Source organism: Nanorana parkeri, unplaced genomic scaffold (assembly GCF_000935625.1).
Source record: "Nanorana parkeri isolate BGI_ZX_2015 unplaced genomic scaffold, ASM93562v1 scaffold187, whole genome shotgun sequence".
Lineage (NCBI taxonomy): Eukaryota > Metazoa > Chordata > Amphibia > Anura > Dicroglossidae > Nanorana > Nanorana parkeri.
In genome coordinates, this window is record NW_017306455.1 from 1,856,875 (window position 1) to 1,870,171 (window position 13,297).

Consider the following 13,297-nt stretch of genomic DNA (forward strand, 5'->3'; position numbering starts at 1 on the left):
ATATATATGCAGTTTGAATGCGGCTTGTATTGAACTTGTTCCTGGTCTCCCCGGAAAGTCCCCATGCAGGTGATACTCCACACATACACTCCTGCTCTTGGATTGTCCCGATCTCGCTGTTGGTCATTTGTCAGACTGCATAGCAAGTTGGGGTAAATCCTTATAATTGTTTTTCTCTGTTTAATTGGCTTCATATATTTCATACATATATATTGCTAAAACGTATATTGCTTTATAGTGAGAGGGAGGAATACCCTCTGTAGTGTAATGTAATATATACAGAGGATATGTATGACATGTATGATATGTTGAACCACAGATCTTCATTAAGGCTCCTAAAGAAGCACTTATCTGTGAAACATGTTGAACCTTCTGTTACTCATATCCTGTCCAAGCTGGAAGACTCTGGTCAAGATATGTGTATGTTACCCTTGTCCCATACTTGTTATCTATAACCAGTCTCTGTAAATGGCCAACATGCTTTTAAATATATGTTTTAAATATTTGCACCAATAAAATGAGTTTTTCTTTAACTAAAATACATGAAATTGTACTAATTGTGGCACCTTAAAAGCCCCAGACTCTTTTTTAGTCGTTTTGTGTTGTTTTCAATGGTTAATAAAAGTTTGGCCTGGAGTTCTGCTTTTGTGGTTGAAACAGTAACTAGGTTATTACCATTTTGTCTGGAGTTTAGATTCAGTGTACCATGGCCCGCACTTGCTTTTGGTTCCTAATTTGTTTTATTCCATCCTCTAGGACTATATGCAGGAATACCTCTCTCCCATATCCCACAAGCCTCTAATTTCATTATACAGAAGTATCCCAACTTGCAAATGTCCAGAGAAATATTTGTGAATGACTCCTACAGAGGTACATACATAGAGATAACTTATTATCTAAAATCTTGGAACCATGAACTACAATACAAAGAAGAAGCCCTTTGAGTGATCTTGATTGTCTTCCTCTTTCAGGTTTTGCAGTAGCTTATGGTGAATTTACAGAGGACAATGTTCCAGGTACAGTATGCTGTGTGTGAGAAGGCTTTGAATTGGACAATGGTCCTGCACCTCATAAATCAGCCTGGCAAGCCTGGCATCAGAAGGGACTTCATTATTCTTACCACAAGAACCAAAACCTGATATTTCATTTCTGAGTAGACATTCGTAGGTTGATTCACCTGTTGGCTTGAAAAGCCATATGACAGATTCCGACCAAGTGCACAAGGTTTTTTTCATGTTCCACAAGTACAAAACAAAGCAGCGCAGAAGTGCGAACAATACTCATTGAAAACAAAGCTGTTTGCCTTGTCTTTCCCTTGTGTTTGTGTTGGCCTAATGCAGCACAATGGCAGTGTTGTGAACAAGCCCTAAAAGCCTATTTTCCCTAAAATCCCTGCTCTTCCATTCACCTTCTATATCTCTAATGTGGTATACTGTACGTGAGTAATGGCCAAACAAGCCAACAAGCATACTCATAGAGACTTGTAGTGCAGCTGAAGAGAATGGGCCATGTCTGACCAGAGAGGGGGCGGTTGACCAGAAAGGGAGACGTGTCTGACCGTAGAGTGAGGCGTGTCTGACCAGAGAGGGGGTGTGTCCAACCGGAGATGAAGGTGCGTCTTACCAGAGATGGAGGTGTCTCTGACCATTTAATTTATCAACTGCATTAACATGCTCCCACTTGGAGACTCGTATAAATAGAGTTAGGACCACACTTTACAGATGCCTTGACGGTGGCAGTGTGGCTTCTATATATTTTTGGCCAAAGGTTTGTGCAACTATAACCTCTGCTTTTAACGCATACTGTTTGACTGGGTAATTTGTTTTGTTGCAGGCTAGCTGGCAGGTATGCTGGGGACTTTTTGTGTTTGTATTGTTGTAAGCCTTCCCATGTGCACCCTGCTACAAAGGCTGGTTATAAGTTTATGCGGTTACCATCTTTTTCTAGTTTGATCAGAGATGGAGGTGCGTCTGACCAGAGATGGAGGTGTGTCTGACCAGAGAGGGAGGCATGTCTGACTAGAGAAGGGGTGTGTCTGACCAGAGAAGGAGTGTGTCTGATCAGAAATGGAGGTGTGTCTGACCAGAGATGGAGGTGTGTCTGACCAGAGATGGAGTAGTGTCTGACTAGAGTTGGAGTAGTGTCTGAACAGAGAGGGAGGCATGCCTGACCAGAGATGGAGGTGTGTCTGACCAGAGAGGAAGGCACGTCTGACCAGAAAAGGGGTGTGTCTGACCAGAGATGGAGGAGTGTCTGACGAGAGATGGAGGAGTTTCTGACCAGAGATCGAGGAGTGTCTGACCAGAGAGGGAGGCACATCTGACCAGAGAAGGGGTGTGTCTGACCAGAGAAGGGGAGTGTCTGACCAGAGAAGGGGTGTGTCTGACCAGAGAAGGGGAGTGTCTGACCAGAGAAGGGGTGTGTCTGACCAGAGAAGGGGAGTGTCTGACCAGAGAAGGGGTGTGTCTGACCAGAGATGGAGGTGTGTCTGGCCAGAGATTTAGGTGTGTCTGACCAGAGTTGGAGTAGTGTCTGACTAGAAAGGGAGGCATGTCTGACCAGAGAAGGGGTGTCTGACCAGAGTTGGAGTAGTGTCTGACCAAAGAAGGGGTGTGTCTGACCAGAGTTGGAGTAGTGTCTGACTAGAGAGGGAGGAATGTCTGACCAGAGAAGGGGTGTCTGACCAAAAAGGGAGGTGTGTCTGAGCAGAAAGGGAGGCGTGTCTGACCAGAAAGGGGGCATGTCTGACCAGAGAGGGGGCGTGTCTGACCAGGGCTCTTAGATCACGGAGTGCACTAGGCAGTATGCACCAACTGTGGTGCCTATCACATTTTTATTTTTGTTCCAATGGAAACAAGGAAGCAGTGAGACGCAAGGTGGCATAATGCCCTACAGCTAAGCCTGTACCAGAGAAGGCTGAGCCCATGGCTTTCCACCCTAAGCACTTCACTACCTATTCTAGTATTAATCGTCTAATACATAAGTACTGTCTCAGTATCTGCTAAAGTATAACAATGTTGTTTGTTTTACAGAAGTCATCGTCAGTTCTCCAAACTTTGAAAACAAGGGATTGGTTAGTACACGCCCTTAAATTATCCGTTCTGTGTAAGGCAATGTGAACGATTTACAAGCTCAATGCAATAGTTGGGTAGTGTGTGAATTCATGTCCAAACCTCTTTTAAATGAGTAGCAAAGCCAAACTTCTTTGGGTTACAGGAGCACATTTACTAGGCTAACACCCATTATATGCTGACAGCGCAGATCCATCCCACAAGGATCCCATCAATGTTGTCAGGATCCACCCTGCTGCCTGATTATCACCTCTCTAGAGCCAGAGCCAGCTGTGCCCACCCCCTCCCCTACCTGTCCCTCCAATGAGCATTGGAGGAACAGAGAGGATCCCTGGGGGGAGCGGTGACTGACAGTCATTGCTCTCTATAGGGAGAAGCCACAGCTGAGTGATCAGTGGTCACATGATCACCAGCATAGAGCCGGCTTTCTGGCCAATAAGGAAGCTGGGCGCTGGTAATGGCTCACATAATGGCGCACTGTACCGGAACGCAGGCACTGTGCCACACGTTCGGGTGTGGGCGATCGCACTGCGGACAGGGGGCGTAGCTGCGGTGCCATTGACTTCAATGCCCCTCTCACCCCTGAACGCAAGGACCGCAGCTGACTGGGGTGCCTTCCAGGGCGTTCCCGAGGCCGAAAGCTCTGGAAGACACTCTTTGTGGTGTGAAACGGCCCTTACTGTTCATTGAGCAAGAGTCTCACAATCCAACATAAACCATCATAAACAATCATTGTAAGGAAATATAAAGAGGGAGATGACGCTTTGAGCTTACCTTGAAGAAGAACTTCATTGTACTGCTAGTAAACGACACCGCAACTGTGGAGGAAACAAATACTATAGTCAGACTCATGTATTTAATACACAACATAATATATTGGTGGCAGATCCGTGTCATGTCACAAATACTATATATACTGTAGAGTGTACAGGTCAGGACTATGCAATGTACAGCATTGTGCCAGGGCACAACTCACGTACACATGCACATGCACACACTCATATATATATATATATATATATATATATATACTCACATATATATACAAACACAAACTCATATACATACATGCATGCATGCAGATAGCCACCTTCCTGGGCAGACAATTGGCTGGTATTGCAGACTCTCCTGCCAAAAGGAAAGTGTGGGGAGGCTGTACTGAGGAGAAGGAGGCGCTGTAATGTGCTGTGTTCTGAGGTGGAGGAGGTGGGGCATGCTGGACTGTGCTCTGTTCTGGGGTGGAGGAGGCAGGCCATGCTGGACTGTGCTCTGTTCTGAGGTGAAAGAGCCAGTGCATGCTTGACTGTGCTCTGTTCTGAGGTGGAGGAGGTGGGGCATGCTGGACTGTGCTCTGTTCTGAGGTGGAGGAGGCAGGGCATGCTGGACTGTGCTCTGTTCTGAGGTGGAGGAGGTGGGGCATGCTGGACTGTGCTCTGTTCTGAGGTGAAAGAGCTGGGGCATGCTGGACTGTGCTCTGTTCTAAGGTGAAAGAGCCGGGGCATGCTGGACTGTGCTCTGTTCTGAGGTGGAGGAGGCGGGCATGCTGGGCTGTACCCTATACTGAGGTGGAGGAGGCGGGGCATGCTGGACAGTAGCATGTACTCAGGTGGAGAGCGTTGGGCTGTGGCCTGTACTCAGGTGGAGGAGGCGGGGCATGTTGGGCTGTGGCCTGCACTCAGGTGGAGGAGGTGGCGTATGCTGGGATGTGGCATGTACTCAGGTGGAGTATGTTGGGATGTGGCATGTACTCAGGTGGAGGAGGCGGGGCATGTTGGGCTGTGGCTTGTACTCAGGTGGAGGAGGTGGCGTATGCTGGGCTGTGGCAGGTACTCAGGTGGAGGAAGTGGGGCATGTTGGTCCGTGCCATGTAGTGAGGAGGTGGGGCATGCTGGGCCCTGTTTAGAGCTCCCTCCACACATTTTCCACTGAAGGCCGGGGCTGCCCTGTATAACATGTCTGGTAGGCCCAGCAGTGCTCCTATTTAGTACAGTTGGTAGGCCATGCGCCACTCATCTGCACCAATGGGGAGAGTGTGGCAGGAAGGGAGGTATGTTAGCAGTGCAGTATGCCCATGTGACTGAAGGGGGCGCTGCCTGAGGTTAAAGTGTCAGTTTGCCTCATTATAAGGTCGGCCCTGCCAACAATGTCCAGTATGGTTGAGTTCTGAGCTCTGTGCAGGCCTCTCCAATTCCTCCTCACCAAACTGGCCACACCATGAAGAAAACCAGTAAAGAATTGTTTATACCCAGTTCATGAATATGATACTGATGCCCGCTGCCAAATAAAATAACGCACGGCTTTTTCTGCTTGGCACCATTCCTTTAACCCATAAACTTCATATTTCAATTTCCTTTCTGATCTTTTCCAGGTGGAAATATACAGCGGGTACTTTAGACTGTTCAGAATCCAGGGAAATCAGGTGGGTGTATCTGTATCATTTCCTGTCTGGACAGGAAGTGATGGAAAACCTCTCTAATGTGGACACAGAGGCAAAGGAAAACGTTTTCAGTAGAGTTTGATGGGCTACAACTTCTGACAGTACTCTAAACGCATTCTGATGTATCCGAATGGGTCTGGACAGTAGACTCCTGCATCCGGAATCACAGGTGTATGCGAAGGTCTGCAAAAGCCCGTACAAAGCAATGGCAGGCACCACTACTGTTTGCATTTGTGCTGTGGTGAGGGACAGATGAGCAGCCCTAGGTCGCTATCTGCCTGTGTCCAGGGCTGGTCATCGCTCCCTCTCCACAGGTAACCGCTGAATGCACGTGAACAGATTCGGACTGCCACGGCATCCATCTGCCTGTTATTGCTTTATACAAACTTCTGAGCCTCGGCCGCACACATAAACCCAATTTGGGAATCTGCTGATTCTTGCTACAGGAATCCGCTTTGCAGACCTATTCGAATGTGTAAGTGAGGTCTAAAGTTTCCAGGACAGTCGCTCCCTGCTTTTCTTGTATGGGTGTCACAGGGATAGGAAGTGACACAAATCTCTTCCATAGGGGCTTAAACTGAGCTGCAGTAATACATTGAAGGGCATAAAAAATTAAAGTTATAAGAAAAGGCAAAGGTTTTGTATTTCAGACGCTGATGAAATCATGTATAATGGATGCTGCTCCTTGATGTTTAAACATTTTTTAATCAGCTGGTCCCATGAGCACTGGCCCTGATATCCTATGTTAGGGTGGCTTCTTTCCTTTGCAGGGTCCTATAGAGCCATCCTTGTGTGTGCTGGTAAGTTGTGTGTGTCTCCACAAATACACAGACACAGCAAGGCAAGACACACCCCTACTCCCTGCTCTTCCCTACTCCTGCTAGTAGATGGACCTCTGCTGCAGACTGCTCTGTCCCTTGTGATCTTGTACTGGACAGGAAGTTCAGGGAATTGGAGCTGAGAGAGTTGGAACTGTTTAGAAACATGATGACTATAAGTACTTGGGCAAAAATGTAAAGAAATATTTTGCTGGGCGATGTATATTTTTTAAATCTGGATTTATTAGTGAAAAAACTGTTTGAGAGTTTAATACTGCTTTAAATTGTAAAATGTAATAGTAATGAACCCCCCCTAGGGTTGTCACCTGCTCAGGATTCACCCGTACAACTCATGCCTGTTTTGTTTTTCTCTTTCAGATTGCTGCTTTTTTTGGTCACTCGGTGGCTGTCACTGACATTAATGGTGACAAGTGAGTGTTCAGAATAAATAATGTTTGTGGTAAGAGATTCTTTAGGTTGAGCCAAGAGTCCTCTAGTGTTTGCTTTGGGGTACTGCGGTCATAGTATATTCATCCTTGTTATGTTACATTATATGCAGGGCCAGATTTACTCTTTCTGCTGCCCCAAGGCCAGGTTCCTCAATGCGCCCCCCGCTACCCGCCAAAGTATGTCCCATCGCACTCCTGACCGCAAGCAAGCCCAAAAGCAGGGTGGGGGCAGCAGTGACAGCAGATGCCTCCGCGGACCATATGAAAATTCGAATAGAGGGTCATTCGCACTGCAAAACCCCTACCCGACTTGCAGGCTGTATACAAGTGATCTCGGCGACATCACCAGGATCACTTGTACAAAACAAGCGGCAGCTTCCCCGCTGTAAATTTAGCTCTGTATGCCCAAAGCAGGGCTAAGTGTAGAAAACAACTACCGGCCTGGCGCCTGGAACTACATGTCCCAGGCATAGAGAGATAGGATTTTCACACCCCTACTGCCCCTCTACTCTCTGCTGCCCCAAGGCCCTGATTATATGGCTCCTTTTCTCAACCAGGGAGCCTTCTGGCTTTGTCAGGGGTGCCTTCAAATGTTCACACAGCGTCCTTCATGTCTATGGTGCATGCGAGTTGGCCACCAGCACCGTGAAGAGGCATGACACTAGTGTATAGGGCAATCCATAGTCTGTAATTGGCTGTGGTCACATCTGTATTACAGTCTTTATGTTTTTTTCATTCAGCCTCGATGATCTTCTGGTGGGAGCTCCTCTTTTCATTGAACGCAAGGCAGGTGGAAAGCTCCTGGAAGTTGGGCAAGTCTACGTTTATAAACAGAACAGCCCCACAATTCTTGAGAAAGACCCGCAGATCCTCAGCGGGACATACGTTTATGGACAGTTTGGTGCATCCATTGCTCCCCTAGGAGACCTGGATCAAGATGGATACAATGGTATGAGGGCAGGCATTTCAACGTGACTACGAAGTCATCTTTACATACATACATACTTCACTAAGAAGCCCATGCAATGCCTGCCTCTTCTCATGTACACAAAGAAGTCCATAAATTCACATACCACTCTTCCTATGATAAATTGGTATGATCTAACACAGCTGTAGCGTCTTTTATAATCTTTTTACCATCGCTAGCCTCACCAAGACTCCCCTCGTATCATTCATAAATATGGTCTTATCAGAATCATTTCACTTTTCCCCCATAAAAATCCTGAGGCATTCCAGCTGAAGTTACAGGTTGTACATTAATCCGTACATTCATTGGACTGGCGGGCTACCACCTTTTTATTTTCCTGTTTTGTGAAAGATGATATATTTAAAAGGACTCACTAGTTTTTTGTCTGTCTCTAGATGTAGCTGTAGGCTCTCCTTTTGGAGGTCAATCTGGAGTGGGCTGTGTATACATATACAAGGGGGAGAAATCTGGTTTGTCTGCACAACCATCGCAGATCCTGGAAAGCCCACCAGAGACCCCATCCATGTTTGGCTTTGCACTGCGAGGAGGGGAAGACATTGATCAGAATGGATATCCAGGTAATACGCCATATAACTAAGTGGACATATAACCCTGTCCTGTCTTCTGACCTCTTTTATTGTGAAAGCTTTTAAGCTTGTACTTTTGGACAACTTTGCCAATGGATAAAGTTAATAAAGTGTGGGTCCAGCTACTGTTGTGTATGTTCCCTACTGTCATATCTACTTAGTGGCGCCTTCCCTAGACTGCAAATAAGATCAAGGCGGTAGGTGAGTTGGTTTACACTGAATAAAGTCTATTCGGATGCAGATTATACCTCTTGTATGTCCACTGCAGACTAATTGAGGTCACCAGAAGAAGTGGAGTCATAGGATACAAATAATGGCAGCTAGACCCTATAGATCAGCTGGTTTTAAGAGGGCAAGGGGGCTTTTTCATAGAGCATCAGTCATCTTGTTCAGCTCATAAAGTACTTTCTCTTTTACAATGGATTCTCTTTTTAGCAAATATATGTGCAAATTTGTATTTGACAATAAACTATGTTCTTTAATACAACACCCAGCTTTCACCATGACCACCAAGCACTGCGGCACTGTGGAATTTTGTGGTGCACCTCAGGAAAGCCAAACCTGGAGGAATTAAATTAAAAGAGCTGCTACATGACTAAGGGAGGACTATTCTCGGTAAAGGGTTAAATGCAAGGAGAAGGTGCAAAAAAATGGAGTCTTGATTGGTGGTCAATGGTCAGATAGCAGGAAGGCGCTGCAGAGGTAGGAACTGTAGATTGCTGGGAGGTCATTGCAGTCGAGAAATTCTTGTACTTAAATGTCATATGTTTGCAGAAGGTTTGTCATGGCCGCTCTGTGGATTTGGATGTCTATGGAAGAGAATAATGATTAAAACCTGGGGCCCATCTGGTGGTATAGTGGTGCCCCTTTTGGTGTCAGTCGTTCTACTCCAAACTCAGTTCCTTGGCTGAAGTCAGAAAATCCTTACTTTTGGAATCCTCCTTCTGTCCTTGAGCTGGTAGGCTCTAGCTGGAGACTGGGGTGGATCTTAAGCAAGTCTTCAGGCTGGCAGGCATCCAAAGACCTCCTCCAGGCAACAATTGCTAATTACTGTTATTTATGAGATATGGTTTAACGTTGTTATTGGTAGTTATGGAATTGTTCATTTTTGGTTTTTATAAAAGGGTTGCTGTGGTTGAATAAAATCAATTCAAAGCAGCCCAAATGGACAAATTGATGAATCTGTCAGTCAAATGTCTCTACCATTATAGGGACAGTGGTGTTTGATTCCAAGGTCAAAAGCTCTCCGTCCTTCCCTGGTTTAGCTCCTCAAAGCTGTCTAAACGTGTATGCATCCTTTCTATACTACAGCAATAGCTAGTCACCTTAACCGCTCTCACCTCCAAACTTTGACTTTCATGTCGTATCACCCCATCCCAGCCTAGAAGCGATTGAATTAGGTAGTCATAATCCCAGAAACTGAAGGCAGAGAATTAGCAACTCTTTATGATTTCCTCAGCAATGTGTGTGGAAGGAAAGTGCACCAATTTTTTATTGACCGTGATTTAGAAAGAAAAGTGCGGTACCCCAAATAGTAACTTGCGGGGGATCCAGGGAGGCAGCTGCGGTGAGAATTGTTGCTCTCTCCAGAGGTTTCAGTCGTCTGGCTCTGCCTGAGCTCAGCCAAGCTACAGGTAACAATGTGAAGAACAATATGTTAATATCAATACAGCAAGCAAGCCAAGAAGAAAAATGATCCCTTGCCAAAAGCAAGTAGGTTATAATGGGTAATTGTACTTTGTACATTGTTGTTGTGTTTTACATTTCCTTATTAAGTAATCACATTTTGTTACTTATAGATCTAATTGTTGGAGCATTTGATGCTGACGCAGTCTATGTGTACAGGTATGAAGAAGCATTGTCAAAGGTTCTATCCCTTCCTACTCTAATAAAACAGGGTCTTGTAAGTGGACAGACATATACATTTTTGCTTACTTTTTTGTATTCTTGTTTCAGGGCCCACCCAGTACTTATTCTCCATACCTCCATGATATTTTCACCAGACTCCCTGAACCCGGATCTGAAGCTCTGTAAACTGCCTAATGGAGGGGATGTCACTTGGTGAGAATGGGGCTATATAAAGAACTAAAAAGTTACATTAAATGACAAGTTTACTTAAAAATAAAAACTCCCTAACCCCCTCCCTAGCCCACTAACATAATCTAACCCTCAACCTCTCCACCCAAGTACCTACTTACCCTTTTCCTATGGTGGTAGCTGCCTGCTGTGTTTATAGCCTGGTGGCAGTCATCTTTTCTGGCACTGATGTACTGTAACTCCCCATAGATTTGAATGTGGCCCTACTCCAACGATATGCACCTTTAGTCCCCGTTCACACTAATCGGTTTATCGCACGTATTTCCGCTCCAAAATCACGCATATTTCCGCGCGATATCGCTCCATGTAGTTAGTCCAATGCATTTCAATGGAGGTGTTCACATCTTACAGCTCAATGTCGCCTGTAGCTCGTCGCTGTAGCTTGTCGCTTGCACATGACCCTTTTTTGTGCGGATGTCGCGCGATTTTGCTCACGATTGCTTCAGCCCAATATGAAAAGTTGTGCGACGTAGTGCGACGTAGTGCGACACGTTGCACAATACCGCACATATGACAATCACATGGAAAAACGTGCGAGATCCGTATCGCTCAGTGTGAATGGGGGCTTAAGTCTATAGCGAGCTACAGCACAGACACGGACAAGGAAGAAGGCTTCAAAACCCCAGAGGGGGCCATCATCATAAACAGCTAAATAGGCACCTGGGTGGGGCAGTTGAGGTTTAGGTTAGGGGGCTACAGTGGGGGAGATAGGGAGTTTTTATTTAAAACCTGTCCTTTATATGATAGAACTACTAAAAACATTCATTATCATCTATGTAAAGTTAATTATCCATGCCTCTATAAAAATGAAGGTATATGATATTTATGTAAACGCTGTTCCACCAGTTTTTTGCTTAGCCATTTTTTAATTCCTTTCAAGGCCACCAAAAAGAGGTGGTCAATACCCTTGGCATAGAATGCCGAGGCTCTGGGTTCAGTTCCCACTAGGGATGTTATCTGCATGGAATTTGTTTTCAGCATGTTAGTATAATTTACTTCCACTAACCAAGAACATTATAGGCTACTTTGCATCAAGTAGTTATGTTACAGGGGTGTAGGTAGTGTAGAAGAGTGTGGGGACTGGCAACACAGTCCCCAAGAACACTCAGTTAGAGGGGCTGAGAGGTTCCAGGATGTGAATATCTTTGCAGGGAAGAAGCTGGCTTTTCAGTTTCTTTCGTGTTTTCCCGACTATAGTGGGATGGAATCTCTAGTCCCGGGGCCAGGTGTTGCCAATCATCAGTCTAGGAGGATCAGGTGGCTGAGAGTAGCCTTATTAGGAGTCTGAACCAGAGCTCAGGGAGTTGTGGGTGTGCAGGAGGCACATGGCCACAGGCAGACTCTGCTGCGTACTCGAGCTCATGTGAAACAGCCCCTGCCAGGCTGGGGGAGGTAAACACTAAAACGCTTGGAGCTGAGGAAAGCTGCTGAGCGATACAGAGGACAGTATTTGCAGAGAAATACAGTAAAGTCTTGAGACTATCACACTGGGAGTGTATGGGAAAGTCAGATGTCGGTGAGACCAAAACACGATGTTTTGATGAAAGTTAATTGAACGGTTATGTTTCATTATGCGGAAGAAAAGCGAATTATTATGTGACGTACATGGATTGTTGACCTTTGAATGAATAAAGACTGTCCTTTTATGTTAAAGTCGGCTTCAGGAGTGGTCACTTAGCACTTACCGTTGGGCCATATTCCCCAAACTACCACAGTAGGCATAACATACTGTCAGTTGATTTAATTCTCTAGCTTCAGCCAAAAAGTATATCAGTCTTGAGAGGACTCGCCTTTTCATCAATATTTTCTGTTTTTTTCCCCTCTAGTTTCACTATGAGTGTTTGCATCCAGGCTTTGGGGAAAAGTCTTCCTGAGATACTGAGTGAGAACAATTCACTTGTATGCTTGTTGGGTAGAATCACCCACTGGATTCGTTTAGCTCTTGGCAGCAGCAAAATCTCTGGGCTTGGGTTTACACTTAAACTCACATTCCGGGAGGGTGAATTTCTTACACAGAATGGATGACGCAGCATTAAAAGTAAAAGTCTTTAAGGGTCACAGCTGGAAGGATTTTCCAGATCTTCAGAGTCAATGGGTGATTCATCCTGCCAACATCTACTTATTTATAAAATGTCAGTTTTCGATGGGCTGAAGCCACTTTCTGTGTCTTTTGTTTTTGTAGCTTTTACGATGGACATGCAGCTGGATAGTCAAAAAAGCAGATTTCTGCGCAGATCCCTCTTCTTTCACCTCTCCCAATCAAACGATACAATCACTATGGCTGTTCAAAGCAACTCACAACTGACCTGCACGAACACTACGGCATATTTAAAGGTGTGTACCCCGACACTAATTCAGATACAGCTCAATCTCTGTCAGACATGAACCCATTTTGTTGCTTCCCATAGGAGGATTCTGAGTTTAAAGATAAGCTGAGCCCCATAGCTGTAAGTGTAAATGTCAGCCTGGAGACTGAACAATCATCAAGCGTTTTACCACCCGTAATACAAGGAAACACCTTCCTGCAGCAACAGGTGAGATCTGGGGAGAGTTGGCCTTTGGGGGAGAGGGACAAATGCTTCCTGGGTCAGGCTTGGTCACGTGTGGACATTTTCAGAAGGGCAAAACGATACACCCTAAAACTGAAAAGAAAAACTTACGCCTTAAACAGGGGGCGCAGCCCACATATGAAGCAGTTGCGTTTTTTATCTAGGCATTGCTGTTGTGCAGTGGTCCACCACAGTCACTTTTGTCTGTAATCTGCTGATTCTGGAGCACATATAGGTTGAACTCAGTGGACATGTGTCTTCTTTCAACCTGACTGGAATACACTCATTGTTGTCTGTATATATATTGTAAGAGGGACAGGAT

At 45.5% G+C, this 13,297-nt stretch overlaps 1 protein-coding gene across 1 annotated transcript in view; it reads left to right on the forward strand.

Annotated features, from left to right (window-relative positions):
- The window catches only part of LOC108785976 (integrin alpha-IIb-like), a 37,965-nt gene that overhangs the window by 9,723 nt on the left and 14,945 nt on the right, over positions 1 to 13,297 (forward strand). Inside the window, exons 7-18 of the mRNA XM_018555174.1 lie at positions 757 to 870; positions 972 to 1,016; positions 3,033 to 3,073; positions 5,440 to 5,490; positions 6,705 to 6,757; positions 7,516 to 7,724; positions 8,138 to 8,320; positions 10,129 to 10,174; positions 10,286 to 10,390; positions 12,253 to 12,308; positions 12,609 to 12,760; positions 12,835 to 12,960. Coding sequence (XP_018410676.1) covers positions 757 to 870; positions 972 to 1,016; positions 3,033 to 3,073; positions 5,440 to 5,490; positions 6,705 to 6,757; positions 7,516 to 7,724; positions 8,138 to 8,320; positions 10,129 to 10,174; positions 10,286 to 10,390; positions 12,253 to 12,308; positions 12,609 to 12,760; positions 12,835 to 12,960 — 1,181 coding nt within the window. The remainder of the gene's footprint in view (positions 1 to 756; positions 871 to 971; positions 1,017 to 3,032; positions 3,074 to 5,439; positions 5,491 to 6,704; positions 6,758 to 7,515; positions 7,725 to 8,137; positions 8,321 to 10,128; positions 10,175 to 10,285; positions 10,391 to 12,252; positions 12,309 to 12,608; positions 12,761 to 12,834; positions 12,961 to 13,297) is intronic.